The sequence below is a fragment of the Musca vetustissima genome, unplaced genomic scaffold, assembly GCF_032173495.1.
Source record: "Musca vetustissima isolate MV318-11 ecotype Yass unplaced genomic scaffold, APGP_CSIRO_Mvet_v1 utg96873, whole genome shotgun sequence".
NCBI lineage: Eukaryota > Metazoa > Arthropoda > Insecta > Diptera > Muscidae > Musca > Musca vetustissima.
The window spans coordinates 2,161-24,782 of NW_026885893.1; the positions used below are offsets into that span (position 1 = coordinate 2,161).

Genomic DNA, 22,622 nt, shown 5'->3' on the forward strand with positions numbered 1-22,622 from the left:
TTTATCTTATCAGATTACCCCCGCACATTGTATTGGAATATACAAACAATTGAATGTTTATATTTTCACTTTTATTTTTTGTTTAATCTCATCGTATTATTTTGATTGAATGATTCATGTGAGTTGCCAATAAGAAGACGAAAATTCTAAATATAGAATAAAAATAAATAAAAAAAAATTACAACAAATTGTATATGTACGAAAAAACAACAAAATAATCGGATTTCTGAATAACATTATAATAAATATAATTGAAAATGTGTATACAATTATTAATACGTCTGGTATAAAAAATAATATTATTTTTCATCATTTTGTTTTCAAAAAAGCTCAGAAACAAATTTTAAAAGGTTTAAGTGGTGAATTTCGTGCTGGAGAATTGTCAGCCATCATTGGACCATCTGGATGTGGAAAAACAACGCTTATTAATCTGTTGGCGGGATATAGGTAAGCTATATAGACCTTATACACAATATTTGTTATGCCTGTCTGAAATTGGGAAGTTCTATTTTAAAGGGAAACCAATAGTACATAATTTTTTCCGTTTCTTCGAATTATTTCATAGGTTCCTACAAATTAAATAATATTGTTTATTTTGTTGATCCTGATAACATCTTAAGCCTTATAACGAGTGGTTTTGTCTAAGGCTGAAGTAAGCTCAGTCGCAGCCAGGGTCAACTCAAGGACCCACAAACCTTAAGTTAAAAAACACGGGTGGTAAAAGTTAAATTCTTTATTGTAATACTTCTGTGTTTAGATAGAGAGTAACATGCGGGATCTTCAATACGATGGAGTTATTAATTCGTTGATTGTCGTTTCGGTGTGTTGGGACTCGTTCCTTCGGGCTGGTGGGATTACTGTAATCGGCTTGTAATTATAGCCAGTAGGCTCCGATTGTGTCACTCAGCTGCATTTGTATAGTCGGCTTCGGTTGTGTAGGTTTAAATAGTCGGCTCGGGTTGTAGTAGTCGACTCGGGTTGATGTAGTCGGCTCGGGTTGAAGTAGTCGACTCGGATTGTTGTAGTCGGCTCGGGTTGAAGTAGTCGACTCGGGTTGATGTAGTCGGCTCGGGTTGAATTAGTCGACTCGGATTGTAGTAGTCGGCTCGGGTTGAAGTAGTCGGCTCGGGTTCATGTAGCCGGCTCGGGTTGATGCAGTCGACTCGGGTTGATGTAGTCGGCTCGGATTGGTGTAGTCGGCTCGGGTTGATGTAGTCGACTCGGAATTGTAGTAGTCGGCTCAGGTTGATGAAATCGCCTCGGGTTGAAGTAGTCGGCTCGGGTTGATGTAGTCGGCTCGGGTTGAAGTAGTCGACTCGGGTTGATGTAGTCGGCTCGGGTTAATTAGTAGACTCGGTTTGTAGTAGTCGGCTCGGGTTGATGAAATCGGCTCGGGTTGAAGTAGTCGGCTCGGGTTGATGTAGTCGGCTCGGATTGGTGTAGTCGGCTCGGGTTGATGTAGTCGACTCGGGTTGTAGTAGTCGACTCGGAATTGTAGTAGTCCGCTCAGGTTGATGTAGTCGGCTCAGGTTGATGTAGTCTGCTTAGGTTGATGTAGTCGGTGGGGCCCTTCGTTCAAACTCCTTCTGAAACGAGAAGAGTTATATAGAAGCGAACGGATCGCAGGAAGCGAACGAGTCGCGGAAGCGAACGAATCGCAGGAAGCGAACGAGTCGCGGAAGCGAACGAATCGCAGGAAGCGAACGAATCGCGGAAGCGAACGAATCGCAGGAAGCGAACGAATCGCGGAAGCGAACGAATCGCGGAAGCGAACGAATCGCAGGAAGCGAACGAGTCGCGGAAGCGAACGAATCGCAGGTCGAAGGCTTCGGCTATGTTCGGTACAAGGTACTACGACTGCGGACACTGCCACAAGTCGGTTTCGCTCGTACTTGGTCTAACTCCAGCACTCGACAATTTCTGCCGACGAAAACTGGAACACTTATCTGTACGACAACACAAAGTGAATGAGAATTACTTCCCCATATCTCAACAATATCCCCATGTCTGTTCATTGAAGTCAGATATCTAGTTATTATAATTGCAAAGTGAGTTGCTTAAATGTAGGTATTGTAGTATTATATTAACGAGGGGTATATAATAAGGTGGTGTGAAATGTAGCGGTTACGTTACAGCCTCTTAAAGGCCCGTTTAGACTACAGTTTTTCTGACCTATCGGCCTCAATTTCTGACCTATCGGAGAGCAACTCCCACCAATATTATGAAAATATTGTCTGAATTATGAAAATATCGTCTTTCGGCCACAGAAATCAGGAATGCGTGAAATGTGTACGTATACGTATAATGCTAGCCTAAACACTTTGGATTTGATATCTCAATTTACAAATAGAGTCGATTTGGAAGGCATAATCTAAATGCGCTTTTAGATGCTAACTTGCGATTTAACTTACGTAATAAGTCTTGTGCATGTCACAATGAATGGATAGTCCCATGATGCAATAATAAGGTGATGTATCAAAACAAAAACCTTTGTTTTTGTCTCGGTTATCTGTCAAAAATTTCCATATAATATTTCAAATGGTTGGCAACACTGCACATTGAATTCAAGTAGAAATTACCCACTTTGACAGTTAATCAAGACATCAGCTGCGCTAAATGGACTACCTATTCATTGTGCCATGGGTAGTCCATTTAGCGCAGCTGATGTCTCGATTAACTGTCAAAGTGGGCAATTTCTACTTGAATTCGATGTGTAGTGTTGCCAACCATTTGAAATATTATAAGGAAAAGTTTGACAGATTGTCGAGACAAAAAACAAAGATTTTTGTTGTGATACATCACCTTATTATTGCATCATGTTCTTGTGTTAATAAAACGAAATCTATACTAAATGTGCTTTTACACAATATGTTTTTTACATATATGCTGTCACTTTTTACATCCATATGTAATTCCTTATGTATGTCACATATTAGCAGCGTACGTTTAGACTACTAAACCCATTGGATCCCAAACGTCAATTCCATTGCGTATATATCACGTTAATCCTATTCACAAATCCAGTGGATTATATTTTACGTATAAACAATGGAATTGACATTTCAGATAGAGTGGATTGCGTAAATCTAAACGTCTCTTAAAACGGCATGTACATTAGAACTTTTTACCGGGTTAACCAACTTTATGAGGATTTATTTGACATATACGCAAAGGAATTGACAATTGAAACCCACTGCGTTAACGAAACCCGGTTAAATGTAAACGTACTATAAGACTTTGTTTTTGCGTTCAAACCTGCATATGTATTTTTCGTATGATATAAGCTATAAACAAAACATTACCATTATTTTTGCTTTAATCAATATAATCTGTTTTTTATTAAACACCTCTAAATTAGCAATTAACAGAATTAACAATTGTATCACTTTTGCCTTTCCATCATTTTCTTTAATTTTCAATTCAAATATTTTCATACATATATGTCCATATGTCTTCTAAATTGACTCTATTTCTAGTTCAGGGTACAAATTCCCAGCTGTTTCGACTAGTAGTATTAAAATGTTTTTAAGGTTGACAGTCAGCTGTTATTTGTTTACGTTCAATCAACATTCTCATATAGTTAATAGGAAATACTCTCCATTATGTCAAAAAAGCATACAAACAATTGTTATTTAACTATTCATATTATGGCATAATTATACAAGGTAGTCTCATGCAGTCATATGTTTCCAATTTTTTCATAAATTTGCCTTTGACAGTATTCAGCTTTCAAAATTTAAATGAAAATATTTTCCTGGATTTGTGAACAGGATTTATGTGACGTATACGCAATGGAATTGACGTTTAGGATTAGTGGATTAAGTAAGTTCAAACGTAGCCTAACAACATTATAGCAAGGCCTTTTAATAAGGTCCTGGACCTGGATATCAGTTGCATCTGCAATTTGCTGTAAAAATCCATTATTGTGAATTGACGTAAACGAAAAAACAGCTGACTTTTGCTAGGTGGGTGTCCTTATTAAAAGATCTTGATTTATATCATGGCCTATAAATAAGGTCACCAAGGGAGACCAGCTGATTATCGATACCTCTCAAGTTTGCTGTCAAAATGCATTATTGTGAATTGACTTCCATTATGAAAACGTACCCAAAGTCGAAATTTTTGACATTAGACTTGAGAAAAAACAGCTGTTTTCCGATTTCGATTGCTATCTTGGTGACCTTATTTATAGGCCATGATTTATATCATTTCCATACTCGATAACAGCTATTTGTGTCGTATTTTCCAATCATCTGCACTGTTATTTGTCATAAAAATAGCTTCAGCTTCCTAAACAATGGCGTCAATAAAAGTAATCAATCACCTTCTGAATAGTATATATTCACGCAATTAAAAAAATAATTATTTATGACTTAATCTGAATTATTTAGCTAATAAAAATATTACTGCGAATAATTTAAATGTTTTTATTTTAAACAATGCAACGGTGCCGACGATTGATAACTCTTTTCATGATAATCTCCCAGACTTGTCAACATTTAAATTATCATAAGGGAAGTAATAAAGAAATTAATAAAAAAATTGTACACGGGTATACATTTTTTAATTGTATCAAAAAATTGCGGGTCCATTGAACCCATTTAATGTTTATCTGAAATTGAATCGCAGTGGTAAAGTAAACAATAGTAGTTATTTGGTCTGTTCCCGTACTGCAAGAATGAACTATATTTTACTATTTTCTTCGATATCACAAAGGAAAATTCGTTATCGTAGTAAAAATTAGTAGATTCTTGCAGAACGGGAACAGACCAATTACTACCCAAGGTGTATTGAATAAGGTGTATGCATCAGCCACTTTGACAGTTAATCAAGTCATCAGCTGCGCTAACAGCCTGTTTTTGTAATTTGTTCCGGCAGTCACACGTATCGTTCGTATTAAAACGTATACGTCGAAAATTTGGTTTTTGTAATAATTGTAAAAGCTTTCGTCTAGAAACGATTGAGCTTTTTCATTCGTTTTTAACCATTAGTGCCAAAGTGTTTCTTTTGGTATCTTGTTGCAAATTTTCCAATAGAATTATTGCAAAATGAGGGTAACTCTGTTTATTGTTTACAAACAGTTTTTTTTTTACATAAAAAGTGTCAAAATAGAAAATTCAAAATGTTTGGTACGATTGCAATTAATTTTAATTATAAAGAAAAGCAAAATATTCCCCAAAGGAGAATACCTATGGCATTTAATGATACAGCTACATTATTCCACTTGTTATCCACTTCAAATTTATTGGATCCGAAAACAAGACGGCCAGTTGCTAATTGTGGGTAAAGTTCCATGAGATCAACCAATTTTTGGAATTGGGCAATCGTTGTCCTTTTGTTGCTAGGGGTTCAAACAATTCAATATAATTTTTTACATTTCATAGGGATATATAATTTTTTACAAACCATTTCTTTTTATATATTTCATCAGTATTTTCCATATTTGTTGCGTTCTTTTCACTAACAACACACAAATTGTAATGAAAAAATAGTTTTCTTTATTATTTTTTTTAAACGAATGGTATTTTCTCTTCGTTTGTTTTTGACATTTTTGTTCGTAAATAACGCACCGTTTTGTATAACAAAAACCAAAAAAATACGAATACCAAAATGAGTAATCGTTCGTTTTTTCGACGAACGAATGGACATTTTACATTTACAAAAACAGGCTGTAAATGTACTAAATGGATGTGACAGAAGAAGCCACTACCTACATGGCTGCATTTTTGTTACTCACCTCAACTTCACCGCCCTTGTATTATTGTACGATGCGTTATATTATAATTTGCAGATATCGTTAATAATTAAATTATCATTTTACATTATAATTTACCAAACTTCTTAATCTTTTTCCTCCCCTTTCTCTTTTTTTTAGAATCAAGCGTAAATCGGATAATATTTTCATAGACGATCGACCACTAAATCGTGGTAAATTTCGTAAAATATCACGTTATGTCTTACAAGATGATTATATTTCACCACATTTCACGGTTGTCGAAACAATGATGATGGCATCGAAATTCAAATTGAATCCCTGCTGTAATCGAGAACAACGTTATGCCACCATTTCGACGCTGTTGGAATTTTTCGGTCTACAGGAGCAGGCCAACACAAGGATAGCAAATTTATCGGGTGGTGAACTGAAACGGGTGTGTATTGCAGTGGAATTAATAAATAAACCGGTGGTGATATTTCTCGATGAACCAACAACGTAAGTTCAAGAGGAATTCCGTTCGTAAAACTTAAACAAAACATATATTCCTATCGTTTTCAGAGGCCTAGATGAATCAACAGCTTATCAGTGCCTGTTGCAGTTGAAGAAGTTGGCCCAAAGTGGCCACACTGTCATTTGTACCCTTCATTCGCCATCATTCCGTTTGCTGCAATTAATTGACAATATTTACACAATGGCCGAGGGACAATGTGTCTATCAGGGCGCCGTTCAAAATATAGTTCAATATTTGGAATTATTTGGTTTGAAATGTCCGATGAATTATAATCCAGCTGATTTTCGTAAGTATTTGTGTATTAAATATGGAAGGTATATAAAAATACAACTCTGTAGATATGTCTGATTGCTTTCTGTGGAAATTGTTGATTTGTTAATAGTTCATTAGGTCTTTTCAGTGAATCGTTCAATTGAACTGATTCGTTCGTGAACTTAAAGACGGCTTAAGTCTCGTTTAGACTATGCTTTCTAAATTGACTCGATTTGTAAATCCATTTATTAAATCCTAACTATTTAGATTAGAGGTACGTTTAGATTTACGAAATCCACTCGATCTCAAATGTCAATTCCATAGCGTATACGTCAACTATAATCCACTGGATTTGTAAATTGGATTAACGTGACGTATACGTAATGGAATTGACATTTGAGATTGAGTAGATTTGGTAGTCTAAACGTAGCCCAGTATTAATGAAGTGAAGTTGATTTGTCAGCTGTTATTTGTTTACGTATGCATGCAGATTTCACTGCTTCCATGATTTCTGTGGCAATTTTTCAATCAATATCTTCAAAATTCTGTTAGGAATTACTCTCTATTAACTCAGAAATGCATAAAAACCTTTGTCGTTCTAAATTATAGTAATATTTATTATGAATGCAAGCAAGAAAATTTTTCAACAGCTGACATATTTTTGTTAGGCATTCATTTTGAATATCAACTAATTTTAAAGCATATTTTAAGGAAAACGATTATTTTTTGAGACAAAAATAGGGTTGTATTTGAAATTATCTCGATTTAGCATAGGATTTAGAGCAAATCGAGATATTGATTTCATATTGTATGGCAAATCGAGGTGAATTCAGCTCGGTTTACCAATTAAATCGAGATAATAGTACGTTTACACTGTACCGGATTTAGTCAACCCAGTGGGTTTAAATTGTCAATTCCATTGTATATATGTCAAATAAATCCCCCGTTAACCTACTCCAAGTAGGTTAACGGGGTAAAATGTTCTAATGTAAATGTCATTTAATACACTTAATAATTGACTCGATTAACGATATCGAGAAACACACCATAGCCGTTTAGACATACTTAGAGATAATTTAAATGCCAATCAGCTGATCGTTTAATCATAGCACAAGGTATAGTAATAAGATCATACTGATACACCAGCTAGATATCAGCTACCTCTCAAGGTGCTGTCAAAATTCACTATTGTGATTCACCATTATGAAAATGTAAACAAAGTTCAAATTTTTGACATTAGGCATGAGAAAAAACATTTGACTTTTGCTAGCTGAGTGACCTTATTAATAGATCTTGCCATAGCACTAATATCAATCTATTATTCATATAAATCCTTTTATATTCCCGCTCTATTTTCAGTTATTGAAGCTACCACTCATGCCTATGGTAATATTCACGATCAAATGGTAAAAGCCGTAGATAATGGTAAAATACTCAAATGGCAGCCACTTCGTGAGAAAAATCTGCCGAATACTCCAACCGAAAATGGCTGTGTGAAATTAACAATACCTGCATCAAATCTGGAACCGGAATCCGATATGGAATTAAAGGAATGCGTTAAAATTTCATGGTGGCTACAGTATAAATGGCTGTTGCAAAGAATATTAATAAATATATGCAGAGATAAGGTAAGTGTATAATTTCTTTAAATGGATTATAAAGACATACGAGGGCAGTTCAGAAAGTTCTTAGTCTAAGAAGCGTTTTGGAAACTTCCATCTCTGTTATGAACACTACTAGTTAAATTTTGTTTCGATCTGGAAAACTCCTTCATATAGTAACAGGTGTTCACAAAAGACCCATCCGCAATTTTTTACAATGTAGAAATTAGAAATGCTTGCTTTCATTGTAAAAAAAATTGCGGATGCGTCTTTTTTGAACACCTGAGATAACAAATACAACAAAGTCAAAGGCCATAATTTTTACATTTTTTTAATTAAGTAATTTTAATTTTTTTTTAATTGAATCAAATATTTGAATAAGTTTAGATTTGTTCGAATTGGTCACCTTTGGCACGAATTATGACCCTCAAACGGCCAATGTAGCCGTCAGAAGCTGACCGATTGTTGCTCTGGGTTTTTTGGCCCAATCGCGACGAAGCGCTTGCTTGAGGTGAACGACACTTTGATATTTTTAGTGCCTTGCTTTCCAAAATACTTCAGACACAATAGTCCAACGTATTGGTTTTGTTGGCCATTGTGCGCTGGAAATGAAGCTAGGAACCTCATTTTGTAATCATTCTTGCGTGACGCGATGGTGTTAAGTCCTGTTGGAATGTCCAAGGTCTGTGGCCAAAATGTTTGAGTGCCCAAGGCTTTAATACACCCTCCAGAATATTTTCGCGATAATATTCGGCATTTATTCTGATGTTACGGTCGATTAATACGAGCGGAGAACGACCATCGGCTGTTATGGCGGCCTACACCATCACCATGACCGGCGCTTGAGTTCTGTGTCACACCGAAGGTGCACATTTTCAGCTAACCTCATTGGCAAGTAAACACGATCATTTTGTTTGTTTGCAAACTGCTGGAAAACGAATGTTTTCTCATCGGAGAAAACCAAATTCGGCAGTGCACCACTTTCGGCCATGCGAGGCAACTCTTTAGCTATTTTGAGTCTATTTTCTTCTTGTTGCAGTGTAATTTCTTGCACTTTTTTGAATTTCATTGGCTTTAACCCGAGCTCATTTTTCAATATTTTTCGAATGGAATATTGCGATAAGTTCAGCTCACGAGCCATTTTTTCGGCCAATGCGACGCGGGTTTCGATCAAGTCGCTTCTTTACTTTTCGAACCATTTCTGCTGAAGTTGCTGTTTTCTTCCGTCCACTTCCTTGACGTCGGGCTACGCTACCAGTATCACAGTAACGAGCGATGGTACGAGACACAAAAAATTTATTCATATTTAAATGCTGGAGTGCTCTAACGATAGTCACCTGTGGTTTACCAGCCAAATATAAAGAAATCACATTATGACGCTTGTATTCTATCACGAATAACTTTTTTTGTGGAAAATTCTCACCAAAATGTTTTTGTACGCCTGTAAACAATATAATGAGAATAATGTTAAAAGCTGTCGGACGAGTGGCTTAGAAATGACAGCAGCCTGGAGTTGGTTGCAGTTTTTTCATCTCACACTGCACTCTCCAAAATGTTCGTAGGCTGTATTTGGGGCTTTATTAAAAATAAACTAATAAAATAGTTAAGATATTTGCCGCTAGATTGCACTGGATGTCTATTTACCCGTAGCCTTGACAAAAATCTACTGTAGTGCAATATAGTTAACACCCTGTGATCACTAGCAAATCCACACACCATAAAGGATGTACTAAGTATGCTTATTTTTTCACATATCGTTGATAAGAACCTAATATAATGAAATATATGTGGCGCCCTGTGATCGCTAGCAAATCTATATACCATAAAGACTTTAATAGTCCTTGAAATAATTATCCGTTGCAGCTGATATTCGTAAAAAATATATTTTTTTTAAACTCTCACTAAAAGGTCGGATTAAAAAGGTAGTTTGTTTAAAATATGGCATAATGGTCATCTAGTGGTCCTTCCAAAGCGGTTTGATAGTAAAATAAAAATATTATTTATTAAATCATTTTTGATAAGATCCATAATTGTACCTAAAAAATATTCCATTTAAATTCTTCTTAAAAATTATTATTTTTTATTTCTAGATCAACATTAGTTTAAGGGTATTTGCTCATCTATTCCTAGCAGCATTGGTTGGTGTGGCGTACATTGGTGTCGGCCGGGATGCCTATTTTGGAATGTACAACTATCACTTCAGCATGTTATCGGTGGTGGTATGTGTCTTTACAGCAATGAGTCCAGTTATTGCATCAAGTATGTGTTCCATGTGTTTTTTAATCTGAATATATTCCATTTAATATTTTCTCTTCGTTTTACAGCTGGTCCGGAAATGAAATATCTGCAGAGGCAAATCTATAATCAATGGTATTGTTTAAGTTCATATTTTATGGCTCTGATAACATCGCATGTGGTTACCGTTATGGTTATGTCCGTATCAGCCTCGGCTATTCTCTATTTCACCACCTATCAGCCGATGCAATTTTTTCGTTTTGTATTATTCACGGGAATAATATTTCTCACGTCGATGGTGGCTTCCAGTTGGGGTTTACTGTTTGGAGCTAGAATGAAGCTTGAGGTGAGTTTCTTTGAGAAAAACAATTTAATATTTTTAAAATAACAATTTTTTTTATATTATAGCACGCCTTCTTCTTAGGTCCCGCCTCCATTGCGGTATTCATTATTCTCGCCAACTATGCCACCGAACGTGATCATTTGAATATATTTCAAAAAATTGTAATGAATTGTAGCTGTTTACGCCACTCGCTGGAAGGCCTTTTGGCTGCGCTACTAAAATTCAATCGTCCCGATTTAATCTGTCCCGAAACGGAATTTTTCTGTTTAATGGCAAAACCAAAAAGAATATTAAAATTAGTTGGCAGTTTAGATGTAGATTATACACAATCCGTGATATGGTTATTGGGTTTCTATACCGTTTTTACAGTGTTATCATATGTGGCTCTCAGATGGCGTTTGATGGGAGCAAAAATATCACATCTCCAATTGAAATGGTTCATAGGACGATGTTTATGTTTGGAAAGATAAGAGTTTTTAATAATTATATAAGTTATAAATGTATTTATTAAGTGTAAGAAATTAGATTGTAAGATTTTTTATTGAAATAAAATTATAAAATATGTAAACTTTTTTAACACATAATGGGTAGCCCTTGATAAAAAATATACAAAACGTTAACCAAATAATTAAAAAAAAAATTAAATAATACATCGAAAATTATAAGTATATCAATTGATGTAAATTCAACTCATGTGATACAATCCTCTTTTTTAAATGTCAGTAGGGTAGATTTGGGGCTGCATTAAAAATATAATAAAATAAAAGTTTTTGCCGTTATTTGCAGCACTAAGCATAGTGTAGACATGAACCAACTAAAGTTGAATTGAGTTGTCACCCTGTCATCGTTAACTGCCGCTATTTGCAGCACTAAGCATAGTATAGACATGAACCAACTGAAGTTAAATTGAGTTATCACCCTGTGATCGCTAGCAAAGAAACATAATATAAAAGCTATAAAGCTCTAATAATATGGTATCGATTTTTTTTTAAATCCACTTTTATGGAGACGATAAATCTTGAAAAATATTCTTTAACAAATCCATGCTTATGGTAGTGATAGTCCTTAAAAACTATTCCATAAAAACCACTCTTATGGTAGTGATAGTTCTCGGAAAATTATTTGTTAAACAAATCCATGCTTATGGTAGTGATAGTCCTTGAAAAATATTCTTTAAAAATCTACACTTAAGGTAGTGAAAGCTTTTGAAAAATATTTTTGAAAAAATCTACTATTATTGTAGTGATAGTTCTTGAAAAATATTCTTTAAAATCCACTCTTATGCTGGCGATATTCTATAAACCATATTTTATAAACCAGTGAGCAGAGCAGTATAGTCGAACGGGACCGACCATATGAAACCCTTCACAACTTCCACGAAAATATAATTTTCTGTAGTTCTTTATTCTGAGCAATATTTCACGAAATTTGCACCCTCTTGACCGACCAGAAGTCAACAAATATAACTAATATTCTGTACAGCCCTTCTAATTACTTGTCCAGATTCCCTACACCATGGGTTGTGTTGTGATGCTCGGCTTTCAATTGTGGCCTAAAGATCGATTAAAAAAAAAACCAACAAATTAAGTCTTCGGACCACTTCATCCCAATATTATTATCTGATCATCACCGAAAATTAAAGGCGTTGTCCTTGACCATACCTGGATCCTCATGGAAAATTTCTGACTTGTAGTGTGGTAATGGGTTACTAAATAAGATATGAATACGTAAGCACCTGTAAATATTTAAGTGTAACTCCCGCATTCGAGTACATACGACAACACAATTGATGTCAATTTAAAGGTCAACCACTCCTCTTGGATATACTATCAACATCTGGGGTCTTTAATCTTCAGGAGTTAATATATACGGTATAGAATACAAATTTTGTCATTTTTCACACAAAAGTCAGGGTCCATTTGACCCACTAAATATTGACCGATCTTTATCAAAACAGGCAGGCTTTTTTTTTGGCCCGATCCCCTTTTCCATGCAAAAATTCGCGGTGTTTGGGCCATAATTGCGGCCTCAGAAGCGACCAGAAAAGCCGACAAAAATAAAGTTTTTGGTCCATTTCATTCCCTAAATATTAACCGATCTTTTCCAAAAGCAATAAGAGTCTTCATTGGCCAGAACCCATCCTACATGCAAAATTTCGTGAAGATTGTGACCTGTATCGTGTTTACAAATTATAATGGACAGACGGACGGAACCACATGTCTAGATCGACTCAGCTAGTCGAGATATGACGATCGGTATACTTAATGGTGGGTCTGGGACCAATATTTCGCGGCGTTACAAACTTTTGAGGCTACACAAAGCTATAATACACTGACAATATGGTTGTGTAGGGTATAAAAAGTATCGCTTACGGAAATTATAGTCCTTGAAAAATATTGTTTAAAAAAGTATAGCTTAAGGTAGTGATAGTCCTTGAAAAATATTCTTTAAAAATCCACCAATTGATGGTCATATTATTTTTAAAATCCACGCTTAGGTTTATGAAAGTCTCTCAAAAATATTCTTTTAAAAACAAAGCGTACGACCCTGAAATTAAAAAAAAACTAATCTAATTAAACGGTATTTACATTAGAGCATTATACCGGGTTAACCTACTTTATGAGGTTTTATTTCACATATATACAAAATTGACAATTTAAACTCACTGGGTTAACGAAAAAAGGTAAAATATACACACACTATTATAAAGTCAGTAGGTATAATTTGGGACTTCATGAGAAACTAATCCAAATTAGTTTGGACTTTGCGGATAGATGATGCTGTTAGTATTTTATTACCCGTAGTATAGACTTGAACCAACTGTGGGAAAATGAAGTTATCACCCTGTTATCACTAGCATAGTCACATACCATAAATTTGTTTTTAATATTTCTTAAATAAATATTCAGCAAGGTTAGTTCTTATGTTCTGAAATATTTAAAAATACATTTTTTATTAAAATCCAGTATTTTTTATGTAAGTAGGCAAGACTTAGGACTTCATGAAAAACAAATCCAATATTTTTCAGACTTCACAGGTAGGTGGTGTTGTTCGTATTTTATGTACCGTAATATAGTCATGAACCAAATGTGGGAAAATTCGCTGTGATCGCTAGCATAGTTACATACCATAAAAATCTTTAATAGTTCTTAAGGGGGACACCCCCCACCATTCTCGGGGTCAAAATTTTTTTCGATTTCATTCAAGATCTCAAGAACTCTTGAAGACATAGCCGATTTATTGTGTCAGCATCAAGTGACGGCTAAAGGGCTTCTCAAACTTTAAACCCGTTTTTCTCTTTTGCGAATGGCGGGCACGATAACTCAAAAACGAATAACCCAAATTTTTACACGTTTCTCTGTGAGTGTATAGCTATCGTATGAACTAGGATAAAGCCGATCGGTGAAGATCTTCCTTATTTTTTAACTTGGTTCTTGGTCAAAAATCGGCGACTTTCCAAAAATACTTTTTCAAAGGTCCGCCATTTTGTTAATTTTAGAGCGAAGCCAATAATCCTAGAGAGCCTAAAGAGCCAGGCATGTACTCTTTCTAACACCGTTGGAATTTTCGGATTCCGATGTTCCAGTGTGGAGTTATCATGCCCGCCATCAAAAATAAGGACTTTTCTTTAATTACAAAAAAAAACAACAAACAATTTTTGTAAATTATTTTTCTCCCTTTTTAAATCTTCAGATATATGTGTGCAAAGTTACAAACCTTAACAAGGATTGGTATTGATTTACCAGCCCATTGAAAATCTTGAAAAATTAAAATCGATAATGGGGGGGTGGTTCCCTTAAACTAATATTCCGTAAGATTAGTTCTTATGCACTGAAATATTTGTTTCCAAGTCAACTATTAAGATTCTGAAAGAACCTTCAGTAAACAGTCCCTTAATATTTGACAAATATATTCTTCAAACTTAAAATTAAAAAAATAAAAGTTTAGGTATTGTACTTTCCCATTCATATGATTTTTTTAATGTCAGTAGGTAAGACTTGAGACTTCGTGAAAAACTCATCCAAAATTGTTCAGACTTCGCAGGTAGGTGGTGCTGCTCGTATTTTATTTACAATAGTATAGACATAAACCAACGGTGGTGAAATTAAGTTATCACCTCTTGATCGCTAGCATAGTCACACACCATAAAAACTCTTTAATAGTTCCGCAAATATTCCGCAAGAATAGTTCTTATGTAGTGCAATATTGAAAAACATATCTAAGTCCATTTTTGTGATTCGGAAAGTCCCTTTAAAAAATATTCCTTTAATCTTTTGAAAAACCTACATTCTTCAAATGCCCACCCATACATTTTCCCCATAATTTTTAAAAATTATTCATATTAATCTGTCTCTACGTCCGTATCTGTGTGGGCATTCCAGTACTTTAGGTATTTCAAGGTCATTGTAGCACTGCAAAAAAAAATGCTGATAACAAAATGTGAGACTACGTGACAAATTTTGGTGACGTACTTTTTAAAAACAAAAATAATTATATTTAAATTACCTTTGGTTTTCTTAAATCGAAATCTAAATATACAAAAAAATATTACAAATATTATTTGAATGTTTATTTGACTTAATTAGTGAAATACCGATGGTGTAGTGTGTATATATAATTTGACTAGACCGGAATATAAAATCCTATGCGTTTTTGTTTGTTTTCTTATATCAAATAATAAAAGTAAAAAAATTGTTCGATGAGATTTGATTAGATTTTGTCAAGTTCCGTTTGTATACAAAACTATGGATCACACAATATTTTGGCGATAAGAGCTAATCACTTTTCTTATTTTTAATTATTCTAAAGTGCGCAGACGTTGGGAAACACAAGCCAAAATCAAGGTCATGTTTGAGGAAAGTGTGTATATATACATATTTTTAAGTATGTCTGCACATATTGGCGTCAGTTGTGGATTATAAATAACTATTCGAACTTCTAAATGGACCCTACAGATAGACGTTATACGATATATATATATAAATACTCTAAATGGGATTTCAATAGATAAAATATCGTACATACATAGATGTCTATCAACATGGAGGTGGCATTCAATTAATCACTTTATTAAACAATTAATTAATATTATATATATATATATATATATATATACATTTGTTGACGACCTTCAAAGTCCAATTTACAATTCACACATTATAAATGAAGTATAGAACAGGTTCGCGAAATATTTCTAGTGATATTGCTTTTTAACAAAATAATATTTTAATTTACTTTGGAGGCAATTATATCAATTTGTATTTAGTTAGGAGAAATTCAAATCAATACCTTGTCTGAAATCAACGAGATTTTAATTAATTTCGTATGTTAATTACACAGTGCAACACAAAAAATAATTACCGGGAAATTCCAACAGATTATGAAAGAGGGGCTAAAAAAAGAAGACAAGTGTATTGGTAATTATCAAAAAAATTCAAATATGTCGCACAGTGTTGTTTAGAAGTAGATGTTTCGAATTCATACAAAGCCAACTTAAAAGGCCAGGCCTGAATACTCGTATGTACTTCCCCCTTAAGTTTTCATCAACAAATTTCTCTATGTGAATTATTTGCTGTATATATTTTGCCCGAACAAAATATCAAATATGGATCTGTAGAATAAAACGAAAGGACGGATAGCCAAAGAACTTAATAGGAATCCACAAGGGTCCAGAAAATCTGGTCGTCTTTAAAGGGGATATTAAGGAAATTAGAGACAAAGCTGAAGCCATTATTATAAAGACAAACAAACAAGGGTCCAAGGAAAAGGGTTACAAAGTCGGAAACTTCGTAGTGATATAGAATGTAGACACAACGGTAGGAGTTAACAATAACAAGAAGCCATTGCAAAAATTTAAGGCCCTTAAAGGACGTTTACATTGTAGCTGATTTAGTTAACCCAGTGGGTTCCAAATGTCAATTCCATTGCCTATTTGTCAAATAAATCCTCATGAAGTGGGTTAACCTTGGAAAAAGTTCTAATGTAAATGCCGTTTTAATCGGCATATATATTACAACTTTTTTACCGCGTTAACCTACTTTATGAGGATTTATTTGACACATATGCAAAGGAATTGACAATGGAAACCCACTGGGTTAACGAAATCCGGTTAAATGTAAACGTAATATTATGCCATAAACAAGGTGCTTCCAAATGATAGATACGTAGTCAAAAAAAAAAAAATATATATATATATATATATATATATGAAAATTGTCAGAACACCCAAATTCCTGATCGAAGCTTGTAACATACTATTGTGGAAGACGAATGACCCAGGTGAAGAGATACAGAGCTGCTCTGACCCATAGTGTTAATAGTAACTTCAGTATGTAGAATAATCGCATTAAGTATAATAACCCCTAGTATAAGTACTAGGGTTCACTACTATCAGGTTGGCCGATCTGTAGTAGAATAGAATAGGAAATCAGTATTATATAGTATTTATTTATATAGTATTTACCATGGTACAATTATTCAAGGTAGGCCATAGCAACATGTAAGTTACAAATTTTTCATCCTCCTCCAAGTTTGTGCTTCCAAATGATAGATACGTAGTCAAAGACATTGAAAATTGTCAGATCACCAAAAATCCTTATTATGGAGTACTCGAAGCTTGTAAATTATGATTGTGGAAGACGGATGACCTAGGTGAAGAGATCCCGAGCTGCTCTGACCCATAGTGGATATAATATAGTATAAGTAGCTTCAGTATGTAGAATAATCGCATTAAGTATAATAACCTCTAGTATAAGTAATTTAACTCCTATGTGTCCGGGGCGATCACTACTGACAGGTTGGCCGAGCTGTAGTAAAATAGCTATTCAGTATTAACTATTCAGTATTAGTAAAATAGCTATTCAGTATCAGTAATCAGAAATGGCACTCTGTACACCAAACAACGCATGTTACTCGTCTACACCGACGACATCGACATAATGGGTCGAATATTGCGAGTGATAACAGCCACATTTGAACGAATTGAGAAGGAGTCTTTCAAAGTGGGACTGGCAGTAAATGGCAAGAAGACCAAGCTGGTGAGAAGATTTTAGTCAAATATTTTATATAATGAACCTAATTTTCTAATTGGAGGAGATGTGCGCTTGAATTTTTTTTAAGCTCAGCTTATGGAATAGCCGTTCTGTCACAAGCCAGCTAAGTAAGTTATAATAGAATGGAATTTTCTTGTAAATGCCCTTTGTTCTCATGTGGAATGAATAAAGGGAAAGAATGGTGTTTCGAATAAAAAAATATTTTATATTATATACCATATAAATGTTAAGGAAAGGGAACACACTAGAGATACATATTCGAGCGCAAAATTCGACTTTTCGATCATTGTCGCAGGCTAAAAAGTCAATTTTAAGACTTTTTGCCTTTGACATGATTGATTTTTTATATGATTTGTTGTCAACAGATAAAATAAAGTTCTGAATTGCGTAATTTTAGGGCAATTTGGGCTTTGTGGTAATAAACTAAGTATTTATGAAGAAAATTTAAAGTCGATCTTGGAAAGTCGACTCTATGACTACCTCAAAGATCAAAAGTCGAACTCGATTTTTTTGATTTTTGAATACAAAAAGTTGATTATTCGAAAGTCGCTTTATTTATCCCTACATCACACATGGTACAATAATACCATGATGCAATAATAAGGTGATGTATACCAACAAAAACCTTTGTTTTTGTCTCGATTATCTGTCAAAAATTTCCACATAATATTTCAAATGGTTGACAACACTGCACATCGAATTCAAGTAGAAATTACCCACTTTGACAGTTAATCAAGACATCAGCTGCGCTAAATGGACTACCTATTCATTGTGCCATGAATAATACAAGGTTGTACAGCCTAAGGTGAATAACAAAAAAGCAACTCTGTAGCTGGTGGCTTCTTCTGTCAAAGAAAAAACAAAAAAACATAAGCATCAGGTGGTTGTGTTTATCATATATAGATAAATCACAAAATATGTATGATATTAAAGATAACGGTCAACTTTTTCCGAATCATGTTCTCCTGGAGTGAACGTCATATGCTAATATTGTAATTTTTCACACAACAGTCTTTTCATTTGACCAGCAAAATATTGGTTAGTAGTTGTCCAGATCCCCTTCTCCGGGACATTTTTTACATTCTAGTCCATAATTTTCGCCTGTTCTTCGATTACATTAGATTATAATGGACAGGCGACTATTAATTCTGAAGGAATTGAGATTGGATGTTGAGGAATTCCATAGGATTGTTTTTATCTGCAGGCAGGTCAAGTTCGAGGATGGGCTGTATGGGTCTATATTTAGCAATAGCCCTCACAAAGGGTACCCGTCGACAATTGTCGGTATTTTGTGGTTCTTGAGCGCGTTTTGGAATTTTAGATCGCGTTTGTCAAACGAATTTTTGTAATTTGGTTATCCATTATAAATTATAAATACAGCCCAAATTTTCTCGTAGCCCCCATATAACAGTAGCTCTAATTATCGATATTTTGGGTTTTTGTGCGCACTTTTCTATCAAATTCGCTGTAATTTTTTACTTAGAGTTCTTAATCAATACCAAATCTTTCCAGTAAAAATTATAAAGATATGTCCACTTTTTCCGGCAGGCCCCATATAACGGATCCCTTAAAATTTCAGTATTTTGAGGGTTTTGGAACCGAATTTCAGTTGATGTGTTTTAATTTGATATTTTGTAGTCCCATTTGATAACAATTCTCCTTCCCAAATGATATTTATGTTCGCTCCTAACGGTATAACATCGCATTTAAAATATTTTTTTCGTTACATTTTTTCACTTTCGACATCCAGCGTTACTTTACCATTACGTTACGTAGTCGAGTATTTACTTTCGATTCTTTCATACCCTCTTTCTAAACATGACCGGTGCCATGACGGCCTTATGCTTAACACTCATTCGTAAACATTACGGTTGACTTCCATTTTCCTTTTGTTGTTGTTGTAGCAGTTTATATGAGTTGTATATTTTTCTGTTTAAATTTCATCCAGTTATGTCTCCAGATTTAGAAATGCAGCGACCTCCACTGGATGTAACCACAGATCTCCCGGAGTAAAGTGAGTAGATTTGGCTGGGCAATTGAATAAGTGCAGTGTGGTATGAGGGCCCGTACTGTACCAATACGAATTGAGGCGACTGCACCATCCTGAACGTAACTGGGACAAAACTACTCTGGTTTGTGTGGGCAGCTGACGTTCTTCAGCAACTATGGGTGGGGGTGAGCTCCGACGACGGCATTCACTCTGTATCTATTCAGCGCTGCAGCTACTGCATCAGTATAAATGTCATTCAGACCTGCTCGATAGGCAACTTGATCTAGAGGCTCCCTTTTGTAACGTTGGACCTCTCTCGATCAGATCCTTCCTTATCTGCGCCCCAAGTGCTGCCGGCAAGCGACTTGAACACCTTGTTCCTATTTTTCAACTTATCGCAGATAGCTGTGGTTGTGGTCTTTATCGGCCATTCTCTCCTATCTCCCGCATTCGCAGTTTTCAGAACGTTTTTAACCTCACATAATATGTTCCAGACTAATCGATGGACGACGGTATTCATTCATTTCGTACATATACAAATCGAATCATTCACATTTTACCAACAAATGCCCTGCAAATAATGGAAGGCATTAATCTATTTCATCAATTTGTGGCACGCCACAAACCCTGTCCGTTGCTGCTGAGGGTGGTATTCGTGCCTATGATCCTAATGCTGTATTCATGGTCCATCATGCCTGGACATTTAGAACAAATAAGTTGGAACAATATGACCATTTGATGAATCGCATGCGAAAATCTGGAAATATGCCCAAGTTTATACACTGAACAATTATCCGATAAAGATTGTTAACCAATTTGGTATATTATGGATGAAGAGGGCTCTGCGGTGGTCCATTCAGATGACCCCAACTTTATAATGAGACCATTTTTGCATTTAGACAGCCAGGTGACCTATAGTGTACTGTTTCCCATTAAGGATTGTGAGCAGGGTGATCAGGTGTGTCGTGACTTTGTGGAATATATGGCTAAACATGCCGAGGAACGTAAAGTGTTGCTATTGCCATGTCAATTTACCGATCTAACAACACCTCATAATGAGGATAATTTATGCGAATGAGGATAATTTACCACAAATTGATAGAAATGATCCCTTGAAGGCATACGCCGTATATGATATTGTAAAGCAACACTTGACATCGCCCTATTTTACAGTGGTGGACAATTCTGAAGATGCCGATGTTTTGTGGTTGACAGCACATTTCAAAGATTTCGCCGAGCTGGCTCGCACCACGCCTAATAAATTTGTCAAACAATTCCCCTTTGAATATGTAATAAGCATAAAGGATCTGCTGAGGATCAACTGCCGTAGGGCAGCCACAGAACATCACAACAAGGAAACACTGGTTGCCAACAACTTATAACCTAAAAACGGAACTTTTACAATTTGCCTCGTACTATCAAAATAGAGCTGCCAAGGGACTAGACAATCATTGGAATGTTAAACCATGGAATTTGGCCAGAGCTCTTGATACACACATCTCCAATAGCCTGAGTCATATTGTACGTCTACCCACCACTGGACCTAAAATTGCCCAAAAATATATTGAAGATCCAGTGCTGTTCTATTGTGACAGTCTCAGTGCCAAGGTTAAATATGATGTACGCGATGTGGTGCTGCTGAAAAGTGTGAAACCTTTGGAAGCATTTGTAGATCGTAAATTCTATTTGAGATTTTCGAATAAACCATTTTCATTGGATCATTTCGATGATTATGAAAAACATTTTACCGTTATGAATTATCAAGATAATGCTGAGCTGCATCATGTTAAGTGTGATGACTTTTTGGAGATGTGGCAGCAACAATATCCCAAAAATTCTTGGTCCGAAATTGAAGATCGCATTTGTTCCATGCTTTATGAAATGTTGGAATGTGCCACCAAATCACAAGCACCATGTGGCATACAGCCATGTTTGCAAACAAGTGCTTTGTATGTAGCTGATATTATGTTGGCATGGGAGAATAAATCCAGCATCATGCAACCGAAGCTGTTGGAAGTAAATTGGACACCAGATTGTAAGAGAGCCTACGACTATTATTCTGATTTTTATAATTATATCTTTAAGTTGCTATTCTTCAATGAGGCAAACGATGAAGTTTTTAAACCATTGCAAAAGGAGTATTAAAAGCAAAAAAGTAGCATACATAGTTTATGGGTTGCTACAATGGCAGGGTATACAAGCTATAGAAGCCGTTTAATTAAATGGCTTATTGTTTTTTTTATGGATAACCTGCCGAAAAGTTGAAGGCCGGTGGCCAGATGCTGATCAGGAGCATGCATCAATTGATTAGAACAATTTGGCTAGAGGAATACATGCCTAATGATTGGAACCCCAGCATCCATCAACATCAGCAATATGTGCCAACTACAGAGAAATTAGCCTCCTTCTCATCGCATATAATGTGCTACCCAGCGTGCTGTGTGAACGACTAAGGCCTAGGGTCAATGACATTATTGGACCATACCAATGCGGCTTCAGACCTGGCAAATTCACCATTAACCAGATTTTCACACAGCGCCAAATCCTGGAAAATGCCCACGAATTACACATAGACATATTCCACCAGTTCGTCGACTATAAAGCCGGATTCGACAGACCAATCCGCTCAGAGGTGTTTAAAGCCATTTCTGCGTTTGGCATTCCTGACATACGGCTATGCAGGATAAGGCACTGGCACAATGTGGCTAATGAGAGTATATACATTTTGATATGGTAAAAATGTGCCTCAACAAAATTTTGGTTTTAGACCCCATGTTTTTTTTTTGGATCAAATCCGTTTCAGAAGATTTGGAGTCGATTTACACATGTCTTTCCTTCGGTTTTGCGTCTGTCCTCCACGATAACTCTCGAAGGAAATATTAGATTTATCCAAACCCTGCACATCTTACAATTTCTTCTAAA

At 35.3% G+C, this 22,622-nt stretch overlaps 1 protein-coding gene and 1 pseudogene across 1 annotated transcript; both read left to right on the forward strand.

The window, feature by feature from the left end:
• Nucleotides 1–318: 318 nt before the first annotated feature.
• On the forward strand, nucleotides 319–9,762 carry LOC133333192 (ATP-binding cassette sub-family G member 4-like; the record flags this gene model as incomplete). The annotated part of the gene is made up of 5 exons (XM_061541523.1): nucleotides 319–447; nucleotides 5,876–6,211; nucleotides 6,275–6,513; nucleotides 7,839–8,107; nucleotides 9,703–9,762. Coding segments are annotated over 5 exons (1,033 nt in total), but the record flags the coding sequence as incomplete, so codon positions are not given.
• A 10,547-nt stretch (nucleotides 9,763–20,309) lies between these two features.
• LOC133333193 (tubulin--tyrosine ligase-like protein 12) lies at nucleotides 20,310–21,845 on the forward strand (annotated as a pseudogene).
• Nucleotides 21,846–22,622: the final 777 nt, after the last annotated feature.